This window comes from Musca domestica, unplaced genomic scaffold (assembly GCF_030504385.1).
Source record: "Musca domestica strain aabys unplaced genomic scaffold, Musca_domestica.polishedcontigs.V.1.1 9, whole genome shotgun sequence".
Classification (NCBI taxonomy): Eukaryota; Metazoa; Arthropoda; class Insecta; order Diptera; family Muscidae; genus Musca; species Musca domestica.
Window position 1 is genome coordinate 4,507,039 of NW_026712435.1, and position 26,075 is coordinate 4,533,113.

Below are 26,075 nucleotides of genomic sequence, written 5' to 3' on the forward strand. Positions count from 1 at the left end.
ATCCTATGTTAATTCCGATGTTAATTCAAAATTTTGACCCTTTGTGAGAAGGTACCAGACGGAGTGGAAAGTTATATTCCCTCTTCACACCAGACCTTGGGTTAATAAAAATATAGTGATGTGTATAATTTGACAGATTTGAGCCTTTACTTGACGGAGTGGACCTATATTGTCCATTTTCGCACCTGGCCTCGCACTGATGCAAATATTATGATTTTCAAAGTTATTCGATGTAGCCATATGATTGAGGGTATAAAAATTGGTGTCCATAAGTCAGAAAATGAAAAAGCAGGTATATTTTATTGTTTCGTTTATATGTATTAAAATATACTTCTACGGCTTTTGGTGATAAATTATATATTAATAGGTCTAGAAAAAAAACGGATTACAATAACAATCTGGTTCTATTTATTGCTGGGAAATTCCTGCAAACTATTTCAGACCCAATGCAAGGAGCTCTTGTCAATTTATCATGATGTGCACCAGTCAATGGACTTGGCGTCAACCCATCTAAAACAGAGATGGTTATTTATACGAGGAAGCGCCGCATACCCTGTTGGGCATACACTTAAGCCAGTATAGGCATGTTGTGCGCTCCAGACTAAGGGTTTTCTAAGAAGGCAGTCATTTATATTTGAAGTTCAGTTGCCTTTATGATATTTTTTAATTGTCTTATATCATTTACCATGGCCTGATTAAGGTCTGGTATGGATTCGTTCCCTAAGAATTGGAATCTGATATTTGCAATCGAAGGGGAAAACGAGTCAACTTACCCACGATCGCTGTTAACTGGGGTTTTGTTGTCATTGTCGGCAACACCGTTTCGCTTCACATCAATGTCGATAACAACCGGCGATGATTTGCTGTTATCACTACCATTGCCATTCAATTGTGGTGACGGAGGTTGTTGTCCGTGCTAAGGGTGGTAAGAAAAGAAATACAAATAAGAAAATGATGTGGTGAGTTACAAATATTTAAGAGTTGGGACAAATGTAGGTAAGTTTTTTAAACTAATGGAAATCATCTAATGTCTGCAACCCAAAAATAAATTTGTAAGATGGAATAATTATACCTTATAATTATAATTAATTATTATAAGGTAAAATGCATAAATAAATTAGTTTTCTTGAGGGTCTAGATATGAGATGAAAATATTTCGTTTACCAAATTTTTATGAAACTACGTTTACATTGAGGGCAATGCCACAATACGTTCATTTTATTATGATCACTGTCATAAAATGTTTCAAAAAAAAGTAGCCTAAAGAGTTTTTTTAAGAATTGAGCCCTAGGTCTATGACATACATGCGATCAAAAACTACATGTATACATATATTTGACATAGGCGAGACAATGTTATTTCGAGTCCGGCCATTATTTTATAGAGCCAGTATAAAGGTGAGATAACACAGTACAAGTTTGTTTTTTTACTGGTCCAAGTCATCGGATGGTTTCTTCTTAAAAGAACAAAAGAGTGTAGGGCGAACTAGTATAAATTACGGGATGAAATTTAACTAGATCAATGAGAAACTCCAGCCAGCCAGCTAGCTGATCACTTAAGCCAGTTAGAAAAGCCTTATATGTACAGGGTGAGATGAAAAAAAAAACTGTAACCAAATTCAGACTGCTGTCATTTCTAAGCCACTCGTCCGACAGCAGCATACAAAGGGCATATTGGTGAGAATTTTCCAGAAAAAAAGATATTCGTGATGGAATTCAAGCGTGATAGTGTGATTTTTTTATATTTGGCTTGAAATCCACAAGTGGCTATCGTTGTAGAACTCCAGCATTTTGTGTCTCGTACCATCGCTCGTTACCGTGATAGTGGTAGCGTAGTCCGACGTCAAGGAAATGGACAAAAAAAACATCTTCCCCACATGCCCTGCATATGCTGTTTTCTGCACATCCTATCTTGTACAGATGTGCTTGTAGGCCCAGGTACCCCGTAAGGATGCCTATTACCTCACTGATCTTTTTTTGCCTAATAATAAAAGGTTCTTCGTTTTTATCTCATCGGGATCGCCCCATAAGATTTTTGTGGTTTTCATTACACCCTCATTGTTCCATAGGGATATGTGGGCGTTTTTTGCCCATGTCTTTAACACTAGACGTGATGCATTTAGCGGCACTGGATTGTCTACGTTTATTGTTGCTAATTCCCTGCCTGATTTGGCGAGAGACTTTGCTAGCTCGTTACCCCTTAATCCCGTATGACCTGGTACCCATATAATGCGTACTATGCCGTGTTGAGAGTAGTTGTTGATTGAATTTATACATTCCAAAACAGTTTTTGAAGTTACTGTTTTGGATGTTATAGCCCTTATAGCTGTCTTGATGTCCGTTAGGACGTTTACGTTCAGACACTCTGCAATTGCCCGGACCTTCGCTTACAGGATCGTATTGTGATCGGGCAAGCTGAAAGAGATTTCGGTGTTTGTATCCTCGATAAAAAGTCCCAGTTCCGCTCTCTCCCCTATCACTGAGCCGTCTGTTTCTGTTTAACAGTTTTCAGTCGGCATTTGTGGTAGGAATCCGTCGATCCACGAGTCTCTAGTAGGGATTAATGTTTCACAAGAGGCAGCTACAATTGTTTCAGATATCCGGTCCGATACAAAATTTTCTATTGATTCTTCAGTTGTTATCTGTAAGATTTTTTGATGGTATGTAGCGTGGCCTTTGCTTATCCACTCGTCCGTCGCCCTAAGCCTAAAGGTCGCGACGGCCGCTTCCTACCGTATCTGAATATCTATAGGGTGCACAAATAGAATTGTCTCTAATGCCCTAGTTGGTGTTGTCAAGCAGCACATTCGTTGGACTTTTTGTAGTATTTTGGCATTATATTTTTTATCCATAGCTGTTCACCATGCTATTGATGCGTATGTTAGAACAGGTCTAATTACGCTTTTGAATAACCAGTGTGTCATCTTTGGATTGAAACCCCATTTAGAGCCTATATCCCTTTTACACGTTGCCCAACATCAATCCTTTCACTGCAAATTTCAGATCATAAAGCTCGTCTCGAAAGAGAAAACAAACACTTAAATCATAAAACATATGATCTTCGCCTTAACAAGGCAAAACTCAAAAATTCAGCCGAGCCTGGCTGTGGGATTTGAACCGCGGACCTCTGTGTGCACCCAACTAGAAGTTGTCGTCTCTACGTTCAGAGCCATTAACCCGTCTTCCTAAAGCAGCACTAAAACAAGTGTATGCATTGGAAGCAATGTAGTTGTTGTGGACAAAAAATCCATCACTACAAAAACAAAACTTTGCTGTGAAAAAGATCTGCCAATAGAACTTGAGTCGAACCTGGAGAGTTTCTAGTGTATAATTCGCATATGCTAATTTGCAATAAGTTCGAAATATATACTACTTTCCAGAGAACAGCCCTTGTAAGCCATCATCCACATCAAATATGCCTGATGAGCCGCTTAACCAACGGCGAAACGCGTCGCATAGTGGTGAGTGTGTGATAGTGTCTATCTGGCTTTCCTTTTCACTGCAAATTTCAGATCATTAATCTCGTCTCGAAAGAGAAAACAAACACTTAAATCATAAAACATATGATCTTCGCCTTAACAAGGCAAAACTCATCAATGAGGTTTGTTTGCTCTTTCTTGGATGTGGTCCCTCCAATTAAGTTTCCTATCTAGAATCACCCTTGAGTTCCTCAGACCCTCTGTCTGTTCTGTTGCCCGAAGGCTGCGTGCTTGTAGCAATACCGACGCCAAGGCACCCACATCTGCGGGAGAAATTTGCACACGATCTTTGGATGACGACAAGGTGTGAGTCGTTGCCGGATCACAAACAACCGCCGGTACTGGGTTATTTAGCCCCTGCACCGTAACTTTTTCTTTCATTTTTCCTTCTCCCATATTTGTTTTTGTTTTAGGGGAACTGAGGTAAAAGAAAGAGCCTCCAGAATAACAGGCCTATCAAGCGGGATTGAATAGTATTCACTCCAATGCGGTCTCGTAAGTTATGGAAGGATATACAGTGAATACTGTACTAGGAGACCATCCCCCTTTCATCGCAGCTGAAGAGCGAGCTGCCCCGACAAATCCGAGTAGTTTTGGCTCAATTAAGATCCGGATGGTGCAGCCAATTACAGGTGTATTTAGGAGCACACCTCAGTCTGCCTTGAACACCCTACTCAACTTGAAACCTATTGTACTACTTGAAGTCTATTTGTAGAGGAACAAGCAGCAAGATGTGCCCTGATGCTCAAGGAACTTGGTCAATGGCGTAGTCAATTATTCGGACATTCGGTCATTATGAAGTATGTGGAAAACATAAGGGGCCGGGCTTTGACCATCACCTAGGCTAGACTATGTGAATTGAATGGAACGGTGACTATATATGCCGATAGTCAAGCTACCTTACAAGCGCTAAATTCATCCACCATCAAATCTATTGTATTTCTGAGTGCAGGATTGCTCTGGGAAAAGTGAAGAAATTGTGGTAGGCTTAATCACAGGTCACTGTAATATCAGGGCTATTACTTGTAAGTTGACTATTGTAGGCTTGTCAAGACAAGAAAAAAAAAGAATCTGTGGAATACTTACTCTGTTATTGCCCAACTCTGTTTGGAGCCAGACAGAGGCTCACGGGTAAGCAAACTCTACATGACCTGTCTTCACTCTCTAATACTGACACATCAAGTATTCTCCAGCTAGACAGAAGACGGAAATGGCTAAAGACAACGTTACAACTTTTGCTTGGATACTCATTTCTTTTAATTTCACTCTAAACTAAATGGTCACAATGGACCAGCAGATCTTCGAGGGGAGCGGTTGTTTGAGCAACTGCGCATCCTCTAACCTAACATAAGGTCTTCGTTAGACTATTTACCCCCTGTCATCTATGATTAGGCCTTCTTTACTAGTCTCCCAAACTTCATCCAGTCAGTCTTCCCGACATATTGGCTTTAGCGGCGTGAGTAGCATTGCTACCTATTAGTACATCGTTCCCTGTTTGTTTGAATAGCTCACCAGTCGCAGCAGTTCCGACGTAGGTGTTAGTGTCGACGAGTCCTACCATTCGACTCGTCGACACTAACAGGCTGACGCTAGGTATATATGTTCATTCCACTGCTTCTGTGCTATTGCATCCGATATTGACAAATCTGCCATTTTATACAATTCTCGGCCGAGACCCTGTATTGGCATAAAACGGTTAATAGTTCAAAGGTTGAGTCCAGAGATCTTGTTCTTAAAAGTCCAAGGTTCCTCAACAAATTTAATTTTTTATAATTTTTATATTTTAAATGTATTTTTGTACGTATATATGTTTTTGTAATAAAAAAGAATAGTGGGCTGCCTAGTGTAGATGAGAGAGATTTGTTAAACAGGGATCTTTCTAATACAGTCCACTTGAAATAAAATAACAAAATGTGGTAGCAGATCTACGAATTAGAATTAATAATATAGAATTATCAATTGCTACATGTGTTATGGTGGAGTTAGATTACGGGATGTAATCTTTATTCAGACTGCTAAGCAAGTTCAGCATGGTTGCTTGCCACATGTCAGATAGCTATGCGTGTTTACGATCTCCCCCTAAGATTTATGGTGGCATGGTGCATAGGCATGTGATGTGAGTCTGTCCATTAATAAGATTCAGTATACGAAATTTGAAGGTTTGTAATTATGCTAATTTGGACAAAACTACAGTTTCGCAAAGCTCAAGTCGCAGTCTTTGCATCTGAGAGAAATGTTTCAAAATTATTATTGTTAGTTTCTTTATATTCGATAGAAGCCGGTGTAACCGAAAAAATCTCCTGAGATGATACCTAGTGTCTTAGTATACGCATTTTTGATAAATATAGCCAATTAAGTGGTAATAGTTCATTCTCTGCTAAATCTGTAGTAGCACGGTTGTTTTTTTTTTAAGCGAAACTTAAGCAAATGTGAGTCTGCCTATTAATAAGATTCAGTATTCGAATTTTGAAGTTTTGTAATTATGCTAATTTGAACAAAACTACAGTTTCGCAAAGCTCAAGTCGAAGTTTTTGCGTCTGAGAGAAATGTTTCAAAACTGTTATTTTAGTTTTCTTATATTCGATAGAAGCCGATGTAAACGAAAAAATCTCCTGAGATGATACCTAGTGTCTTAGTATGCGCATTTTTGATAAATATAGCCAATTGAGTGGTAATAGTTCATTCTCTGCTAAATCTGTAGTAGCACGGTTGTTTTTTTTTTTTTTTAAGCGAAACTTAAGCAAATGTGAGTCTGCCTATTAATAAGATTCAGTATTCGAATTTTGAAGTTTTGTAATTATGCTAATTTGAACAAAACTACAGTTTCGCAAAGCTCAAGTCGAAGTTTTTGCGTCTGAGAGAAATGTTTCAAAACTGTTATTTTAGTTTTCTTATATTCGATAGAAGCCGATGTAAACGAAAAAATCTCCTGAGATGATACCTAGTGTCTTAGTATGCACATTTTTGATAAATATAGCCAATTGAGTAGTAATAGTTAATTCTCTTGTAAATTTTTGATTATTTTGGGCTCATTTGAAGTACATTTTTTAAATTGAAAACCTGTAGAGTAAAATGCAGCAATTAGTTCTTTACGCGAGCCCATTGATTTCTTAATCGAATCGGCTCCCGCTGGACGTCATCAACATATAAATTTTGTGTGCGAAGTGCTAAAAAGGTTGCGAAGTTCACTCCGAAAGTGACTGTCAAAAGTTCAAAATCTTGCACAGGGTCGGAAGTTTTCTTTAAGAGAATTCTTTGATATCGAGTCTGGATTCCATCCATGTACATTTGCGCAACATCAGCATTGTAAACGTATTTAGAAAACATCAATTTAAGTATTTGTAAAACAAGGTAGACTTCATTCCTTTAAAGTGGGGCTGGAGGCATTTAAAACTACACGAAGTTTCGTAGGGCTCGATCTGGTTAAAGATTTTTCATTTGTCTTAAATCTAGGTATACTAATATCGTATGCATCTTTGATTTCAGGAGTCTTTGGCAGCATATAATATATATACCATCTTTATTTTTCTTTCCTGTTTCTGAGTAGTTTTTTTTCCAGAAGGAATCTTTCTTCTGACCTCAAAACTCTTTTTGGGGTCTTCCACCTTTATAAAACGTGTAATAATCTTTTCTATTGAAGTTGTCAAAGGGGGATTGTCGTGAGTCAAATATTTCTAAAGTATTTACGAATTCTTCCAAGAAAGATCTTGGTAATTTAGAGGAGCAAAGATAAATTTCCCAACTTAAATTCTAGAGTCTCTAATGTCCGAAAGCAACTATTTATTATCCGTTAAAGTTTTTGAATCTTGCAACTTGAAGAAAGAAGATTTTCATTTGCTCGATGACCAGCATTCTTTTGATTCCAAACCGCTAAGTAAGATTTTTCCACGCCAAATCGTTCGCTACTGGGACATGGCTGATTATACCTCGCGCTTCTCCTGCCGTCTTTTGTGTCAAATGAAGTAGTTTCGCGTTCTTTATATATCGCTCAAAAGAGATCTCGGACACACATGTAATTTGCTATATCCTCCCTTACAAATATCCGTTTCACATGGTGGTAAGACTATGTAGTGAATTCAGCGTTATTTATTAATATGTGTGTAATAAACAAATCTTAATATGCCTTTATTAATGAACAAACGTTTTTACAAAAACAGCAATAATAGGATTTAGCCAAGCTATTTTGCAACAAAAAATACTACTGTATTCAGAGTAAACATGCCAATAATAGACAGGGCAGGTCGGTTGTAACAGACAAAACCATCTTACATATGTATGCTTTTTCGTTCACGCAAACGAAAACATAACACGAGAAAGAGAATCGTTTAAAATTGCGGTGGTACGATTTAGAACATTTTCCAAAAGAATTTTAGTTTTATTTAATTCTTTAGTTCCTCTTCTATTGATGTTATGGTCTCGTCACTTGGGTAAAGAATTTTTTTTATTGTCACAGGAGTTATTTTAAAATAACTTCTGGGGAGAATATACCAGACAAAAACAAGAGAACTGATGAGCTCTTTCCGAAATCTAGGTATTCCTTATTCACTATAAACATTACAACCTTTTTCCACGAATAAACAAACGTTGTTTTTATAAAAGCAACAATAATACGATTAAGTGTAACTATTTTGCAACAGCAAAATACTACGCTACCCCGAACAAACATGCAAACACTGTTCGAATAAAAAGATTTGTAAAATAAAGATAGCGGACAGAGAAAGTCTGAAATAACTAAAATTAAGAAATTTTCCTAGAAAGATTCAGTGAAGCATTCAAAGATCTTTCTTCTGAATACAGTGATATCTTTGGCTTAACAAAAGTTATGGTTAAAGGATAAACAACATGTATATATTAAGATTGTATCGTATGCTACATACGCAGGAGGATGAAGAATAGCGAGAGACAAGAAAAGAAGCTCGTGTTTCGATTATGTCGTAAGAAAAGTATTATAATGCAACATGCAAAATGTTTGTTCTTCATGCGTGAAGTAATATATCTATGAATTAATGTACAGATAAAGGTTATTGCCAAATGATAGTGAATACAATTTTATTGAAAATTACCCCACACCAAAGGATGGAGATAGTGCAAACAGCTTATACAAGAAAAAAAATAGAATTTGAGTGGACAAAAGATTGTGAGAGAGCATTTAAATATCTTATAAAGGCTTTAATTCGTCCTACATGACAGACACTAGTAAACATCCATGTAGAGCTAAGACAAGTATCTGACAGAAAACAACTACCCGCAGCTTACGCTTTCAAGACATTTCCGAATGGTGAAAAGATCAACAATGGAAGAAGAAAAACAAACAAAACAAAAAACAAAAAAAAGAAACAAGTAAAAAAAGCAGCTAAGTTCGAACGGGCCGAACTTTTAAAACCCTCCACCATTTGGAAGGAACTTGAAAATTTTCAAAAAAACGTCAGCAAATACCAAATTTAAAACAATCCGGTAAATAATGTTGCTAAAATCATAAAAATACCGTATATCGGGATTTACCGTTATATGGGGGATATACGAAAACGTGAACCTACATACGATTTTTTGTCATAGGCTGTAGTACCCATTACGAACTTTAAATACGAGAATTGTTACAATTCTGGTGAAAATGTCGCACAAATAAAAAAAAAAAAAAAAATACCGAGTATTACCGTCATATGGGGGTTAAACGAAAACGTAGATCTGCATACAAACATTTTTGTCATAGGCTGTAGCACCCATTACAAACTTCAAATAGGAAATTTGAAATAATTCCGGTAGAGACTGTCTCTAAAATCATGAAAATATCGAATATCGGGAGGTACCGTTATATATGGGCAATACGAAGACATGGACCTGCATACGAAATCTTTTTCCATAGGTTGTAGTAACCATTAAGATGTTCCAATACGAAATTTGAAACGTTTCCGGTGAATAATGTTGCTGAAATCATGAAAATACCGAATATCGGGAGGTACCGTTATATGGGGCCTATACGAAGATCTGAACCTGCATACAAAAATGTTTGTTATAGGCTGTAGTACCCAATACGAATTTCAAATATGAAATTTGAAATAATTCCGGTAAGAACTGTCGCTTAAATCATGAAAGTACCGAATATTGGGAGATACCGTTATGTGAGGGCTATACGAAAACGTGGACCGACATGGCAAATTTACGAACTTAACCTGCCTACTTGTGTACTATGCATGTATGCAATATTTTAGCCTTCTGTCTCAATTCGTTCGAAAGATAGCGTGATTGCAACAGACAGACGGACGGACATTGCTAGATCGTCTTAGAATTTTCGGTATCCAACGATCGTGGGTAAAATTTTCCCGCAGATGTGGGTGCCTTGGCATCTGTGGTCGAAGGAGAAAGAAAAGCGCCGAAGCAACTCGGGGAGTAGACACAAATGCCAGCAACACTCAAGCAGCCGGAATACTGGAGGACCAATGATTGAGGTAAACCAAATCAACTTTCATCGGAGGTAGGCGGCAACTCTAGCTACCGTTTCTGTTGATGTTGCTGTTTTCTTCCGTCCACTTCCTTGACGTCGGGCTACGCTACCAGTATCACGTAACAAGCGATGGTACGAGACACAGAAGATTTTTTCACATTTAAATGCCGGAGTGCTCTAACTGTAGCCAATGGTGGTTTTCCAGCCAAATATAAAGAAATCGCACTATCATCCCTAAAATCCATCAGGAATAAGTTTTTTTCTGGAAAATTCTCACCGAAATGCTTTTGTACGCTTGTTAAAAATATAATGAGCTGTCAATGGAATAATTTTAAAAGCTGTCGGACGAGTGGCTTCGAAATGACAGCAGTCTGAAGTTGGTTGTAATTTTTTCATCTCACCCTGTACATATAGGTAAGATACACATTGTATTAACCATCGGAAACCTTGGATGGTTCAGGGTCTCGACCGAGAAATTGTAATATGTCACAAACAGTTATGTTTTCTTTTCTCTTCAGAGTTGTCAACATCGGACACAATAGTAATGAAGCAGGGAACGGCAACATATATCTATCGTCAGTATATCTACCATTCGACTCGGTGACACTACCACCTATGTCGGAACTCTAGCGGCTGGTGAGCAAAGCAAACAAAACAGTCAAGATAGGTTCTGATAGATAGCGATACTAACTCACACCACATTGCGCAGAGTAGTACTAACACTAATCTAAGTACTAACGACCTAATAATTCTTAACTTTGGGAATAAAGCACCCGTTGTAAAAATAGATTACTTTTTGTTCAGAAAATTTCATTAACGAGATTCAGAATTGGTGAATTTCGATGAACACTACTTTTCAGATTATTGTCATATAAGATTTTAACTAACACGTCCGCCGCCGAACCCAATATCTTTTCGGGACAAATCCAAGACTGACTGGATGAAACTTAGGAGCCTAGTGAAAGAAAGTCTAGAGCAAGTAAACATTGAATGCTTAAGCATAGATGAAAAAGACAAGGATTTCAATAGTTTAACGGAAATCTTAGTAAAATAATTCGTAGAATGATGTGACTTCGAGAGAGGAAAACTGCATACGAAAAACCGTGGATGGCAATGAGAATTCATAACAAAGGGAAAGAGGCCTTAAAAAAATTGTAGTATTCTGGGACAGTTACTGTATAATTTCAAATCCGTTTTCATAGTTATTTTGAATTAAACTTCCCCATGGGCTTTTTTCATTCCTTCGTTACATTTTGTCTACCACCCTTTTTATACATCTTTATTTTATTTGTAGACAAATACAAATGTAGTAACGAAATGTAACGAGCTGCTTTTTAAACCTCGCTTTGCGACGTCTTAGCTTTTTTAATACGTTCATATTCTGTACTCGCTCATTGGTTCACGACCAGAAAGCATCAGCAAACCCTACATCCTGAAAAAGGTCATATAATTGTTTTACGAACAATTTTCAATAAAACAGCATTATAGATCAACAACCAACACAAGAGATCAACGATCATTTATACATTTTTATTTCATTTATTTATTTAAATAAATTAATATCAGCAACACAGGTATGTACACATCTTTATTTATTTTACAATAAATAGTGACATACAGTAATTCTTGCGTTGTGAAAATCAATTTAAAAAAACCGTCCATTTCAAAAATTATATCAATATTAATATTAAGACGAACACAATACAATACACACACACAATCCAGAGTGGTTTAACCACCTTAAACCTAAATACTTTTGCCGTATCTGCGAAACATTATTGCGATTAGTCAAGGACTTATTATAAAATCAGTGTATTTTTAATAAAACCAATCAATTTTCTTGAAGCATCACGTAATTTAAAGAACTTTTTATTACATTTTTTGTTTTGTGAAAAACTTTTTTCCACGAATACTTTAGACATTTTTCTAAATTACGGTCATTAATTTAAAATTAACTGCCACCACACCTCTAGTTTTGTTCATCCGAGCTACTGGTGCTTTGGTTAAATGTAATGCCAACTTCAGTTCGCAACGGGACGAAGAGATCGATATATATATATATATATATATATATATATCTTTTAGAATGAGGTCAGAACGTTATGGGAAAAGATAAAAACGGCTTTTGACAAGTGTTTTAATTATTTTGCTGAAGAGTGTATATTAACAATACTGGCATTAGTGACGTTGAACGTCTGTGGCATTTAAACAATAAACTGAATAAAACTGAAAGCTGGGACCCTATTCTAGTGTTCATATGTCTTCAACGGCTACCCAAAAATAGCCTAACACTTTGGGAACAGAATATCTATATATATAAAAGAGGAAAATTTTTGTAATTTATGGACTCGAAAACCGCTGAACAGATTTTCCTGAAAATCCGTGTATACTACAACATCGCCTGAAAGTAACATGGTCTATATAAGTTTTTGAAATCCCACTTGGAACTGGAGATATAGCATCAGAATCGGAGATACCTCTAAAAAAATATTTTTTTATATGCACATATCTATTAATCGATTACATTATACCAAATTTGGTATATGAAAAAAAAATTTGGAACAAAAATTATATTGAAATCGGTTCCGATTTGGATATAGCTCCCATATATATTTTCAGCCGATTTCAAGCATTTGATGTACCAAACACGCTATGTATTCCCAATTTCAATGAAATTTGAAATCTGTGATGGATTTAATATAAAAAAAATAATTTTCCAAAATATATTGAAATCGGTTCAGATTTTATATAGCTCCCATATACATTTTCGGCCGATTTCATATATTTGATGCACCAAACTCGCCATGTATATCCAATTTCAATGATATATGGAAGGTGTGGCGGAATTTAATGTAAAAGTAATTTGTTTTCAAATTATATTGAAATCGGTTCAGATTGGGGTATGATTTTATTAAAAAGCATGGTACAATAAAAAGGTAAGGCAGAACTCCCAGCTGATTACAATTTTTTTTCTAAGTGTGCCCGACTTCTGCCAATATTGTGTATGTATTTGTTGTTTTGAAAAATCAAAACAAAATATTTTCAAAATCAATAATTGGAAGAAACTTACACTGCGGTGCACGCATTAATAATATTAAGCAGATTTGCCATGGAATTGAAAGATTGAACACTTAGGATCAAATTTTTGACAGAACATTCACACATTTTATTCTTCTTTCGCGATATTTGGCACATTTAATTAATGAACAAAAAATATCAAATAAATGAAAACAACTTGTTGCCTATAACTTTTAATAATTCTGACAGGAAGCGGGCATAGTCTCAGGGCTGTATTTCTGTAGTTTTACGAAGCGTTTCTACCTCCTTATTGTACCATGTTAAAAAGTATTACCCACAAACCCTTTGCAATGGTATTAGACTAACAGTAAACAACTACACAACGATTTAATTGAGAATACGATTATAACGGGAAAGAATGTTGTCACCTCGAATTCTCTAATTGCAACAGAAATGCCATTCAACTTCAAAAGATTGCAGTTTCCTACACGTTCGGCTTTTGCTATGATATTAATAAGTCCGAAAGACAAACTCTTCGTGTATGCGGACTATATTTAACATGTTCCTGTTTCCTCATGGTTAGCTATTCCTGGCATGTTCACGCGTTGGTAGACCGAGCTATTTGCTTGTTTACGCATAAAAGTATTACAATAATATTTTTTTTTTAATTTTTGAATTTGTTTAATTTTTTACTAACAAATATTCGTATATAAGATTTTCAATGCATATAAAATCAAAAGGGGTAGCGAAGCGCACCGGGTTCAGCTAGTTCAAGATAAATCTGCCTTGTCTTCCTGGAAAAATTTGGATATATTTCGCATCCAAACTCCCACCTGTCTTCGAGACATTAGAGGTATTGACAAAGTCAAACCTCCAAGTAGTAAGGAAGTTTGTTCACATTCCACGAATTTTGGCAAGAACCGATCTCCTAATTTTACGCCTCGTAATTCACCTTCGGCATCTAGGTCATCCCCTGCACCCTCCAATAAAACATTCATTCTATGTCCACGGCAATTTCATCATATCTGTTCCTGAAAGAATTAACTCTATCAGGTGACATAAGTGTTATTTAAATTGTTTGTGCCCTAAACATTTAGTCAACCACATATAATTGTAGTAAATGTAAGAAAATACATCACACTCTATTACATAGGCTATTATGCTCCCTAATAGTCTAAAAGTCTAAATGATTATGACTAAATGACTTAGCATTCCTTATTCTTAGGTGGAGATTATTCAAATTTTTATATAACTATCAGATGTATCGCCAAATTCGTGTCGATCCGGCACATTCTCAATTACAGAGAATACTTCTCCGGGATTCTCCTCAAAAACCTGTTCAGGGTGACATACGGACGCTTTTATAGTTAGCTGACGATACTAACGATGAATATCCTCTCGCTGCACACATACTACGTAGGTGCATGTACATCGACGACGTGTTAACAGGATATCATGTCTTGTGTACAGCTTCAAATTCTCGCGCTCAATTAAGATCTGTTATATTTTATAAAATCTTCCTGCGTCTACACAGTACTTTATATGTGGAAGCTAGCAGTTCCAAGCCATTAGGTATACGTTGGAATGATCAGCTTGATTTATTTTTGCCACATTGTCTACGCCAAAAAAGTTCTCATTATGATTTATCCAATTTTTCTCAGCTTGAAATTGAAATGATTGCTGTCAAGACATATGTCTCTTTTTTCAATAATTATTGCGTCTCCGTAGAAGACTTCTCTTCATTAGATAGTCCTTTCCTATATTTTTAGATTTTCCAACGGACTCATCCTGTTCATAGAGGTCGTCACATTTACCATGAGAAGATCCTTACAAGGAGATTAAAGCGGTAAGATTACGTCTGGCAGTTTTATCTCAAAAAGATGAGTACCAGTCTTTGTCAGATAAGGTTCCCTTAAATGCAAAGAGTTCTCTTTTACCCTTAAATCCATTTCTGGACGAATTCGGGATAATTAGGCTTAATAGACGCATGTCACAAACACCTACTCTGTCTTACACAGAAAGACAACCCATAAGAATAAGTTTTTTTTTCACGGAAATGCTTTTGTACGCTTGTTAACAATATAATGAGCTTTCAATGGAATAATTTTAAAATCCGTCGGACGAGTGGCTTAGAAATGACAGTAATCTGAAGTTGGTTGCAATTTCATCTCACCCTGTACATATAGGTAAGATACAGGGTCTCTGGACTAAACCATTGTAACTAAAAACTTTTCTGGGTTAATACAGGGTCTCGACCGAGAAATTGTAATATGTCACAAATAATTATGTTTTCTTTTCTCTTCAGAGTTGTCAACATCGGATATAACAGTAATGAAGCAGGGAACGGCAACATATATCTATCGTCAGTATATCTACCGTTCGACTCGGTGACACTACCACCTATGTCGGAACTCTAGCGGCTGGTGAGCAAAGCAAAAAACAGTCAAGATAGGTGCTGATAGATAGCGATACTAACTCACACCACATTGCGCAGGGTAATACTAACACTAATCTAAGTACTAACGACCTAATAATTCTTAACATTGGGAATAAGGCAACCGTTGTAAAAAATACATTACTTTTTGTTCAGAAAATTTCATTAACGAGATTCAGAATTGGTGAATTTCGATGAACACTCCTTTTCAGATTATTGTCCTATAAGATTTTAACTAACACGGCCGCCGCCGAACCCAATATTTTTTCGGGACAAATCCAAGACTGACTGGATGAAACTTAGGAGCCTAGTGAAAGAAAGTCTAGAGCAAGTAAACATTGAATGCTTAAGCATAGATGAAAAAGACAAGGATTTCAATAGGTTAACGGAGATCTTAGTAAAATAATTCGTAGAATGATGTAACTTCGAGAGAGGAAAACTGCATACGAAAAACCGTGGATGGCAATGAGAATTCATTACAAAGGGAAAGAGGCCCAGCACTACTTAAGAAAAAAATTGTAGTATTCTGGGACAGTTACTGTATAATTTCAAAGCCATTTTCATAGTTATTTTGAATTAAACTTCCCCATGGGATTTTTTCATTCCTTCGTTACATTTTGTCTACCACCCTTTTTATACATCTTTATTTTATTCGTAGACAAATACAAATGTAGTAACGAAATGTAACGAGCTTCTTTTTAAACCTCGCTTTGCGACGACTTAGCTTTTTTCATACGTTCATATTCTGTACTCGCTAATTGGTTCACGACCAGAAAGCATCAGCAAACCCTACATCCTGAAAAAGGTCATATAATTGTTTTACGAACAATTTTCAATAAAACAGCATTATAGATCAACAACCAACACAAGAGATCAACGATCATTTATACATTTTTATTTCATTTATTTATTTAAATAAATTAATATCAGCAACACAGGTATGTACACATCTTTATTTATTTTACAATAAATAGTGACATACAGTAATTCTTGCGTTGTGAAAATCATTAAAAAAAAACCGTCCATTTCAAAAATAATATCAATATTAAGTGTTAAGTCCGTCACTCTCATTTTTGTTTACGACGAACACAATACAATACACACACACAATCCAGAGTGGTTTAACCACCTTAAACCTAAATGCTTTTGCCGTATCTGCGAAACATTATTGCGATTAGTCAAGGACTTATTATAAAATCAGTGTATTATTCAATTTTCAATTTTCTTGAAGTATCACGTACTTTAAAGAACTTTTTATTACATTTTTTGTTTTGTGAAAAATTTTTTCCACGAATACTTTAGACATTTTCCTAATTACGGTCATTAATTTAAAATGAACGGCCACCACACCTCTAGTCTTGTTCATCCGAGCTACTGGTGCTTTGGTTAAATGTAATGCCAACTTCAGTTCGCAACGGGACGAAGAGATCGATATATATATATATATATATATATCTTTTAGAATGAGGTCAGAACGTTATGGGAAAAGATAAAAACGGCTTTTGACAAGTGTTTTAATTATTTTGCTGAAGAAAACAGTATAGGTGACGACTGTGGTGGTGATACTTCTGGTCATAGGTTGAATTTATTCTCGGCAGTGTATATTAACAATACTGGCATTAGTGACGTTGAACGTCTGTGGCATTTAAACAATAAACTGAATAAAACTGAAAGCTGGGACCCTAATTTATGGACTCGAAAACCGCTGAACAGATTTTCCTGAAAATCCGTGTATACTACAACATCGCCTGAAAGTAACATGGTCTATATAAGTTTTTGAAATCCCACTTGGAACTGGAGATATAGCATCAGAATCGGAGATACCTCTAAAAAAATATTTTTTATATGCACATATCTATTGATCGATTACATTATACCAAATTTGGTATATGAAAAAAAAAATTTGGAACAAAAATTATATTGAAATCGGTTCCGATTTGGATATAGCTCCCATATATATTTTCAGCCGATTTCAAGCATTTGATGTACCAAACACGCTATGTATTCCCAATTTCAATGAAATTTGAAATCTGTGATGGATTTAATATAAAAAAAATAATTTTCCAAAATATATTGAAATCGGTTCAGATTTGTATATAGCTCCCATATACATTTTCGGCCAATTTCATATATTTGATGCACCAAACACGCCATGTATATCCAATTTCAATGATATATGGAAGGTGTGGCGGAATTTAATGTAAAAGTAATTTGTTTTCAAATTGTATTGAAATCGGTTCAGATTGGGGTATGATTTTATTAAAAAGCATGGTACAATAAAAAGGTAAGGCAGAACTCTCAGCTGATTACAATTTTTTTTCTAAGTGTGCCCGACTTCTGCCAATATTGTGTATGTATTTGTTGTTTTGAAAAATCAAAACAAAATATTTTCAAAATCAATAATTGGAAGAAACTTACACTGGGGTGCACGCATTAATAATATTAAGCATATTTGGCATGGAATTGAAAGATTGAACACTTAGGATCAAATTTTTGAGAGAACATTCACACATTTTATTCTTCTTTCGCGATATTTGACACATTTAAGAAATGAACAAAAAATATCAAATAAATGAAAACAACTTGTTGCCTATAACTTTTAATAATTCTGACAGGAAGCGGGCATAGTCTCAGAGCTGTATTTCTGTAGTTTTACGAAGCGTTTCTACCTCCTTATTGTACCATGTTAAAAAGTATTACCCACAAAGCCTTTGCAATGGTATTAGACTAACAGTAAACAACTACACAACGATTTAATTGAGAATACGATTATAACGGGAAAGAATGTTGTCACCTCGAATTCTCTAATTGCAACAGAAATGCCATTCAACTTCAAAAGATTGCAGTTTCCTACATGTTCGGCTTTTGCTATGATATTAATAAGTCCGAAAGACAAACTCTTCGTGTATGCGGACTAAATCTAACATGTTCCTGTTTCCTCATGGTTAGCTATGCCTGGCATGTTCACGCGTTGGTAGACCGAGCTATTTGCTTGTTTACGCATAAAAGTATTACAATAATTATTTTTTTTTAATTTTTGAATTTGTTTAATTTTTTTACTAACAAATATTCGTATATAAGATTTTCAATGCATATAAAATCAAAAGAGGAGCGAAGCGCACCGGGTTCAGCTAGTTCAAGATAAATCTGCCTTGTCTTCCTGGAAAAATTTGGATATATTTCGCATCCAAACTCCCACCTGTCTTCGAGACATTAGAGGTATTGACAAAGTCAAACCTCCAAGTAGTAAGGAAGTTTGTTCACATTCCACGAATGTTGGCAAGAACCGATCTCCTAATTTTACGCCTCGTAATTCACCTTCGGCATCTAGGTCATCCCCTGCACCCTCCAATAAAACATTCATTCTATGTCCACGGCAATTTCATCATATCTGTTCCTGAAAGAATTAACTCTATCAGGTGACATAAGTGTTGTTTAAATTGTTTGTGCCCTAAACATTTAGTCAACCACATATAATTGTAGTAAATGTAAGAAAATACATCACACTCTATTACATAGGCTATTATGCTCCCTAATAGTCTGAAAGTCTAAATGATTATGACTAAATGACTTAGCATTCCTTATTCTTAGGTGGAGATTATTCAAATTTTTATATAACTATCAGATGTATCGCCAAATTCGTGTCGATCCGGCACATTCTCAATTACAGAGAATACTTCTCCGGGATTCTCCTCAAAAACCTGTTCAGGGTGACATACGGACGCTTTTATAGTTAGCTGACGATACTAACGATGAATATCCTCTCGCTGCACACATACTACGTAGGTGCATGTACATCGACGACGTGTTAACAGGATATCATGTCTTGCGTACAGCTTTAAATTCTCGCGCTCAATTAAGATCTGTTATATTTTATAAAATCTTCCTGCGTCTACACAGTACACAGTAAAAAAGTTCTCATTATGATTTATCCAATTTTTCTCAGCATGAAATTGAAATGATTGCTGTCAAGACATATGTCTCTTTTTTCAATAATTATTGCGACTCCGTAGAAGACTTCTCTTCATTAGATAGTCCTTTCCTATATTTTTAGATTTTTCCAACGGACACATCCTGTTCATAGAGGTCGTCACATTTACCATGAGAAGACCCTTACAAGGAGATTAAAGCGGTAAGATTACGTCTGGCAGTTTTATCTCAAAAAGATGAGTACCAGTCTTTGTCAGATAAGGTTCCCTTAAATGCAAAGAGTTCTCTTTTACCCTTAAATCCATTTCTGGACGAATTCGGGATAATTAGGCTTAAAAGACGCTTGTCACAAACACCTACTCTGTCTTACACAGAAAGACAACCCATAAGAATAAGTTTTTTTTTTTTCACGGAAATGCTTTTGTACGCTTATTAACAATATAATGAGCTTTCAATGGAATAATTTTAAAATCCGTCGGACGAGTGGCTTAGAAATGACAGCAATCTGAAGTTGGTTGCAATTTCATCTCACCCTGTACATATAGGTAAGATACAGGGTCTCTGGACTAAACCATTGTAACTAAAAACTTTTCTGGGTTAATACAGGGTCTCGACCGAGAAATTGTAATATGTCACAAATAATTATGTTTTCTTTTCTCTTCAGAGTTGTCAACATCGGATATAACAGTAATGAAGCAGGGAACGGCAACATATATCTATCGTCAGTATATCTACCGTTCGACTCGGTGACACTACCACCTATGTCGGAACTCTAGCGGCTGGTGAGCAAAGCAAAAAAACAGTCAAGATAGGTGCTGATAGATAGCGATACTAACTCACACCACATTGCGCAGGGTAATACTAACACTAATCTAAGTACTAACGACCTAATAATTCTTAACATTGGGAATAAGGCAACCGTTGTAAAAAATACATTACTTTTTGTTCAGAAAATTTCATTAACGAGATTCAGAATTGGTGAATTTCGATGAACACTCCTTTTCAGATTATTGTCCTATAAGATTTTAACTAACACGGCCGCCGCCGAACCCAATATTTTTTCGGGACAAATCCAAGACTGACTGGATGAAACTTAGGAGCCTAGTGAAAGAAAGTCTAGAGCAAGTAAACATTGAATGCTTAAGCATAGATGAAAAAGACAAGGATTTCAATAGGTTAACGGAGATCTTAGTAAAATAATTCGTAGAATGATGTAACTTCGAGAGAGGAAAACTGCATACGAAAAACCGTGGATGGCAATGAGAATTCATTACAAAGGGAAAGAGGCCCAGCTCTACTTAAGAAAAAAATTGTAGTATTCTGGGACAGTTACTGTATAATTTCAAAGCCATTTTCATAGTTATTTTGAATAAAACTTCCCCATGGGATTTTTTCATTCCTTCGTAACATTTTGTCTACCACCCTTTTTATACATCTTTATTTTATTCGTAGACAAATACAAATGTAGTAACGAAATGTAACGAGCTGCTTTTTAAACCTCGCTTTGCGACGTCTTAGCTTTTTTCATACGTTCATATTCTGTACTCGCTAATTGGTTCACGGCCAGAAAGCATCAGCAAACCCTACATCCTGAAAAAGGTCATATAATTGTTTTACGAACAATTTTCAATAAAACAGCATTATAGATCAACAACCAACACAAGAGATCAACGATCATTTATACATTTTTATTTCATTTATTTATTTAAATAAATTAATATCAGCAACACAGGTATGTACACATCTTTATTTATTTTAAATAAATAGTGACATACAGTGATTCTTGCGTTGTGAAAATCAATTTTAAAAAAAACCGTCCATTTCAAAAATAATATCAATATTAAGTGTCAAGTCCGTCACTCTCATTTTTGTTTACGACGAACACAATACAATACACACACACAATCCAGAGTGGTTTAACCACCTTAAACCTAAATACTTTTGCGGTACCTGCGAAATATTATTGCGATTAGTCAAGGACTTATTATAAAATCAGTGTATTATTCAATTTTCAATTTTCTTGAAGCATCACGTACTTTAAAGAACTTTTTATTACATTTTTTGTTTTGTGAAAAACTTTTTTCCACGAATACTTTAGACATTTTCCTAATTACGGTCATTAATTTAAAATGAACGGCCACCACACCTCTAGTTTTGTTCATCCGAGCTACTGGTGCTTTGGTTAAATGTAATGCCAACTTCAGTTCCCAACGGGACGAAGAGCTCGATATATATATATATTTTAGAATGAGGTTCGAACGTTATGGGAAAAGATAAAAAAGGTTTTTGACAAGTGTCTTAATTATTTTGCTGAAGAAAAAAGGTTAGGTGACGACTGTGGTGGTGATACTTCTGGTCATAGGTTGAATTTACCGCCTTGTGACATAGAAATATTTAATGGTGACTTTCTTTCTTGGCCTACATTTATAGACTTACTCTCGGCAGTGTATATTAACAATACTGACATTAGTGACGTTGAACGTCTGTGGCATTTAAACAATAAACTGAATAAAACTGAAAGCTGAGATCCTATTCTAGTGTTCATATGTCTTCAAAGGCTACCCAAAAATAGCCTAACACTTTGGGAACAGAATATCTATATATATAAAAGAGGAAAATGTTTGTATGTTTGTAATTTATGGACTCGAAAACCGCTGAACAGATTTTCCTGAAAATTTCCGTGTATACTACAACATTGCCTGAAAGTAACATGGGCTATATAAGTTTTTGAAATCCCACTTGGAACTGGAGATATAGCATCAGAATCGGAGATACCTCTAAAAAAAATATTTTTTATATGCACATATCTATTGATCGATTACAGATACAGCCTCCAAATTTGTTATATGAGAAAGAAATTTGGTTCCAATTAGGATATAGCTCCCATATATATTTTCAGCGGATTTCAAGCATTTGATGTACCAAACACGCTATGTGTTCCCAATTTCAATGAAATTTGAAACGTGTGATGGATTTTATATAAAAAAAGATTATTTTCCAAAATATATTGAAATCGGTTCAGATTTGTATATAGCTCCCATATACATTTTCGGCCGATTTCATGTATTTGATGCACCAAACACGCCATGTATATCCAATTTCAATGAAATTTGGAATGAGTAACAGAATTGGGAACAAAAATTAATTTGTCAAATTATATTGAAATCGGTTCAGCTTTGGATATAGTTCCCATATATATTTTCGGCCGATTTCAAACATTTGATGCACCAAACACGCTAAGTATTCCCAAATTCAATGAAATTCGAAACGCTTGATGGATTTTATCTAAAAAAATTATTTGTTAAATTATATTGAAATCGATTGAGATTATATACATTTTCGGCCGATTTCATGTATTTGATGCATCAAACACGCTGTGTATGTCAAATATTAACAAAATTCAGAACGTGATTGAATTTGGTCAAACTTATTATTTACTTTAAATTATATCTAAATCGGTTCAGATTTGGATATAGCACTTGTTGTTAGGCTTACCTTTTTTGCCCTTTTTGCCTTTTTATAAATTATAACAATTATTGTGTTTTTCTATTGCGGGTTTTTATTTAGTATTATTTTTCAGTAACTTTTTTGGGGTTTAGTGCAATTTAGGAGTAGGTAAAATTAGTTTTTATGTTTTGTAATTTATTTTAAGTTTTTAATTTACTAGTTCTTAGGTTTTAATTCAATAGCTCTTAAGTTTATTTATTTTATAAAATGTTTCATAGTTTTTAATCCACTATTTTCTTAGTTTTATTTCAGTAGATTTTAAGTATTTGTAATTTAGACATTTTTTAATTCAGTGTTGTATGTTCTTTTTTAGTAATGTTCTTATTGTTGTTGAATGTTCACTGTTTAATGTTCAATTTAATGTTATTAATTTTTACTTTGATTTTACACAGACACTTTCACTTGTCACTCGAGGGGGAAACTTGTGTTCGTGGCGGTAATTCGATTAGAACTAACTATTGTCCAATTTGCATCGTCACATTAAACCAGTTTTGGTTGTTGACGATGCTTATTTATTGGAATTCAGCATTGGAATTTACCGGTAGCTGCATCAATGTATGTGTGTATGTAGGTGCGTATATTATTTACATCATTTTGTTTCGATGTAATCTTTGCAGCCGCCGGTAAATACCCAACCAACAGTGTTGGGCAAAATTGCGTTAATTTATGAACATTTTCTGGGCCTCGAATGACAAGTGTAAGTATTTATTTGTAATATACCATAAAGATCCTCGGTCTTCAGTTCCTCGGCATGTTCTTGATTGGCCCAGCAAACACGTAGCCCAGTTGAGTATTGTAGGCCAGGACATCTCCAATGCCAGCTGCGGTGCATCCATTTTTCCTTATGGCAGAGTAAGTGTCCGCTCCCAGTTCCACATCGATCGGACTATTTCCTCTGGGATCAGGGTCAGCAAGAGCAGAGTTCGTAAACCACCTCGTGGGGTCTTCTAATATCGGGTCTGAGTAAATGCGCCTGGGGAGGTCTTCAATTATTAAAGCATTTAGCTTCAGACTCCAATCAGAGTTTGTGCGGCGGGGCGAAACGGTGAAGGTGGTGAATCGCTCCCCTTTGTAGTTCCGCGACTGCAGACCCAAGCGACGGAAAGCTGCATACGAGATATTGAACATCGTCGCCGATTGGCTAACTATGGCTCGAAACATGCTGAACCCCTCCATGCCCTCGGCCGTTATGCGCACCATAGCCGTCGGTACAAATACTAAGTCCCATGCGAAAGCTGGGGTGGTGACGGCTTCTATATTTAGGGATACCTCTTCCAATTGAGACGCCCCGTGCAATAGGGTATGGTGCCGGCAGTTGCATCTCCGGCAACCAGTTAAAGACGGGCAGTCGGGGGCCAAATGACTTCTCGCCAGGCAATTTCGGCAATACCCCCGACGCTCCACGGTCTCATACCGCTGAAAGGGCGTCTGCCGGCGGAACCTCTCACAGGCACTGAAGGCATGGTCTTCTTGGCATAGTCCACATGAATATTGCCAGTAGCTTGGTCTTTCTTTGCGTTGGTGGGGTCTTGCATCGGATCGACTTCGTTGACGTCTTTCAGGGGATGTGGAACTGGGACGATCGATTGGCCGTCTGGGTCGATTGGCGCTTCTTGTTGTGGGACGGGCAGGTGAGTCTGGGCTACGGTTGCGATCGTCCAGACGGCAGTCCTGGTTAGGCAAGTAAGCGGCCATATCTGAAAAGAAATTAAGGCGAGTACTAAATTATTTTTTGAGTGAGAATCCGACTAGTCAGTCGGAAAACAATTTGACAATTTTGTTATGGGTCTGCCAATATTGCCACTTGCCTTGATACGTTTTTTCGATACGACCTAACTTCCATTCATGCGGAGCCAATCTATCATCTTTTACGACAACTAAATCTTCTTCTTTGATGTTCTCTTTTTCATATTTCCACTTAGTTCTTCTGTGAAGTTCGTAAAGATATTCTAACTTCTATCTGTTGCAAAAGTATTGTTAAATAACTTTGAGTCTTTTCCAACGATTGACTAGGCTTAAATCTGTATCTGAAATGTCTGGTTCAGCCGGGGTAAGAATAGGTGTTCCTATTAAGAAATGACCAAGTGTCAAAGAGGGAAAGGTCGTTTGGGTCGTCGCTAGCAGGACTTAAGGGTCGTGAGTTGAGACAGCCTTCAATTCTTGATAAAATTGTGGTAAATTCTTCAAAGGTAAAATTCATTCTTGGGATACTTTTTCGCAAATAAATTTTAAATTATTTGACGCCAGCTTCCCACAAGCCACCCATGTGCGGAGCACCAGGAGGAACAAATTTTCAAGTAAGATTTTGAGTGAAATTATTTTGAATTGTGCTATTTTGAATACTTTTCATGGAAGCTAATCTATCTCGCTTTAATAGATCAACCGCTTCCACAAAGTTAGTTCCGTTGCCCGAAAATATACAAGACGAACGACCTCGCCGACTAATAAACCTAGAAAAAGCGGCAAGAAAGGCATATGTCGACAAATCGCTTGTGGGTTCTAAATGTATAGCCTTAGTGGCGAAACAAACAAACAGGCACACGTAGCCTTTTGTAATAAACTTTTAATGTTAACTGAATAACTTTTAATGTTAAAGGGTCCTGCAAAATCACCCCTGTGTTTGTGAAGGGTCGAGAAAGAAAAGTGCGTTCGGGTGGTAGCGAAGCCATTATTTGTGTTTGGGTTTGTTTTTTGTGAATTAAGCAGATTCGACATTTTCGTATGGTTTGTTTGATAAGCGACTTGAGTCCAAATATCCAGAATTCGGACCTTAATACTCGGGTCATTAATTACCCCCATGTAAAGTAACCTTATGAGTAAATTCGACTAATAATTTGCTAAGTTTTGCGCCATGTGGTAATATTATTGGATGACGTTCGCTATAGGTAAGGGCTGGCGATTGTACCAATCGGCCATTTGCTCTAATAATACCCTTTGTGTCTATAAACGGTTTGAGTGTCAACAGAGGACTTGAAGGAGAAATTTGAGTCTTTTTCATAAGTGCGTTGCATTCGTCTGCATATACCAATTTCTGGGTACGAATTATGCAAGATCGTTTTCCATCTTGGATTTCATCTGAAGTAAGGTCTTTTGATGGGGTGCGAAGGTGCTGCCTATTTGCTCCAGTATTTTTCCAGAGTCTTAGGGCATATGCGTATGATCGATAAACTTTAGATAATGAGGAGAAATTTTTTAAAGGGTCATCTCTTTCCGCGAAAAGAGTCATGACCTTTGGCGTTTTGGCTTCGAAATTTGTGTCATTTGGG

The 26,075-nt window shown here is 36.1% G+C and overlaps 1 protein-coding gene across 5 annotated transcripts in view; it reads right to left on the bottom strand.

Moving 5' to 3' along the window:
- Window positions 1–22,859: 22,859 nt before the first annotated feature.
- LOC109614129 (uncharacterized) overlaps window positions 22,860–26,075 on the bottom strand; it is a 48,873-nt gene continuing 45,657 nt past the window's right edge. For 4 of the 5 annotated variants that reach the window (XM_059131608.1, XM_059131607.1, XM_059131606.1 and 1 more), the window contains one exon: window positions 22,860–24,506. In XM_059131608.1, the coding sequence (XP_058987591.1) occupies window positions 23,548–24,506 (959 nt within the window). In that variant the 3' untranslated portion in view covers window positions 22,860–23,547. The remainder of the gene's footprint in view (window positions 24,507–26,075) is intronic. The other variant, XM_020039430.2, reaches the window with a different exon arrangement.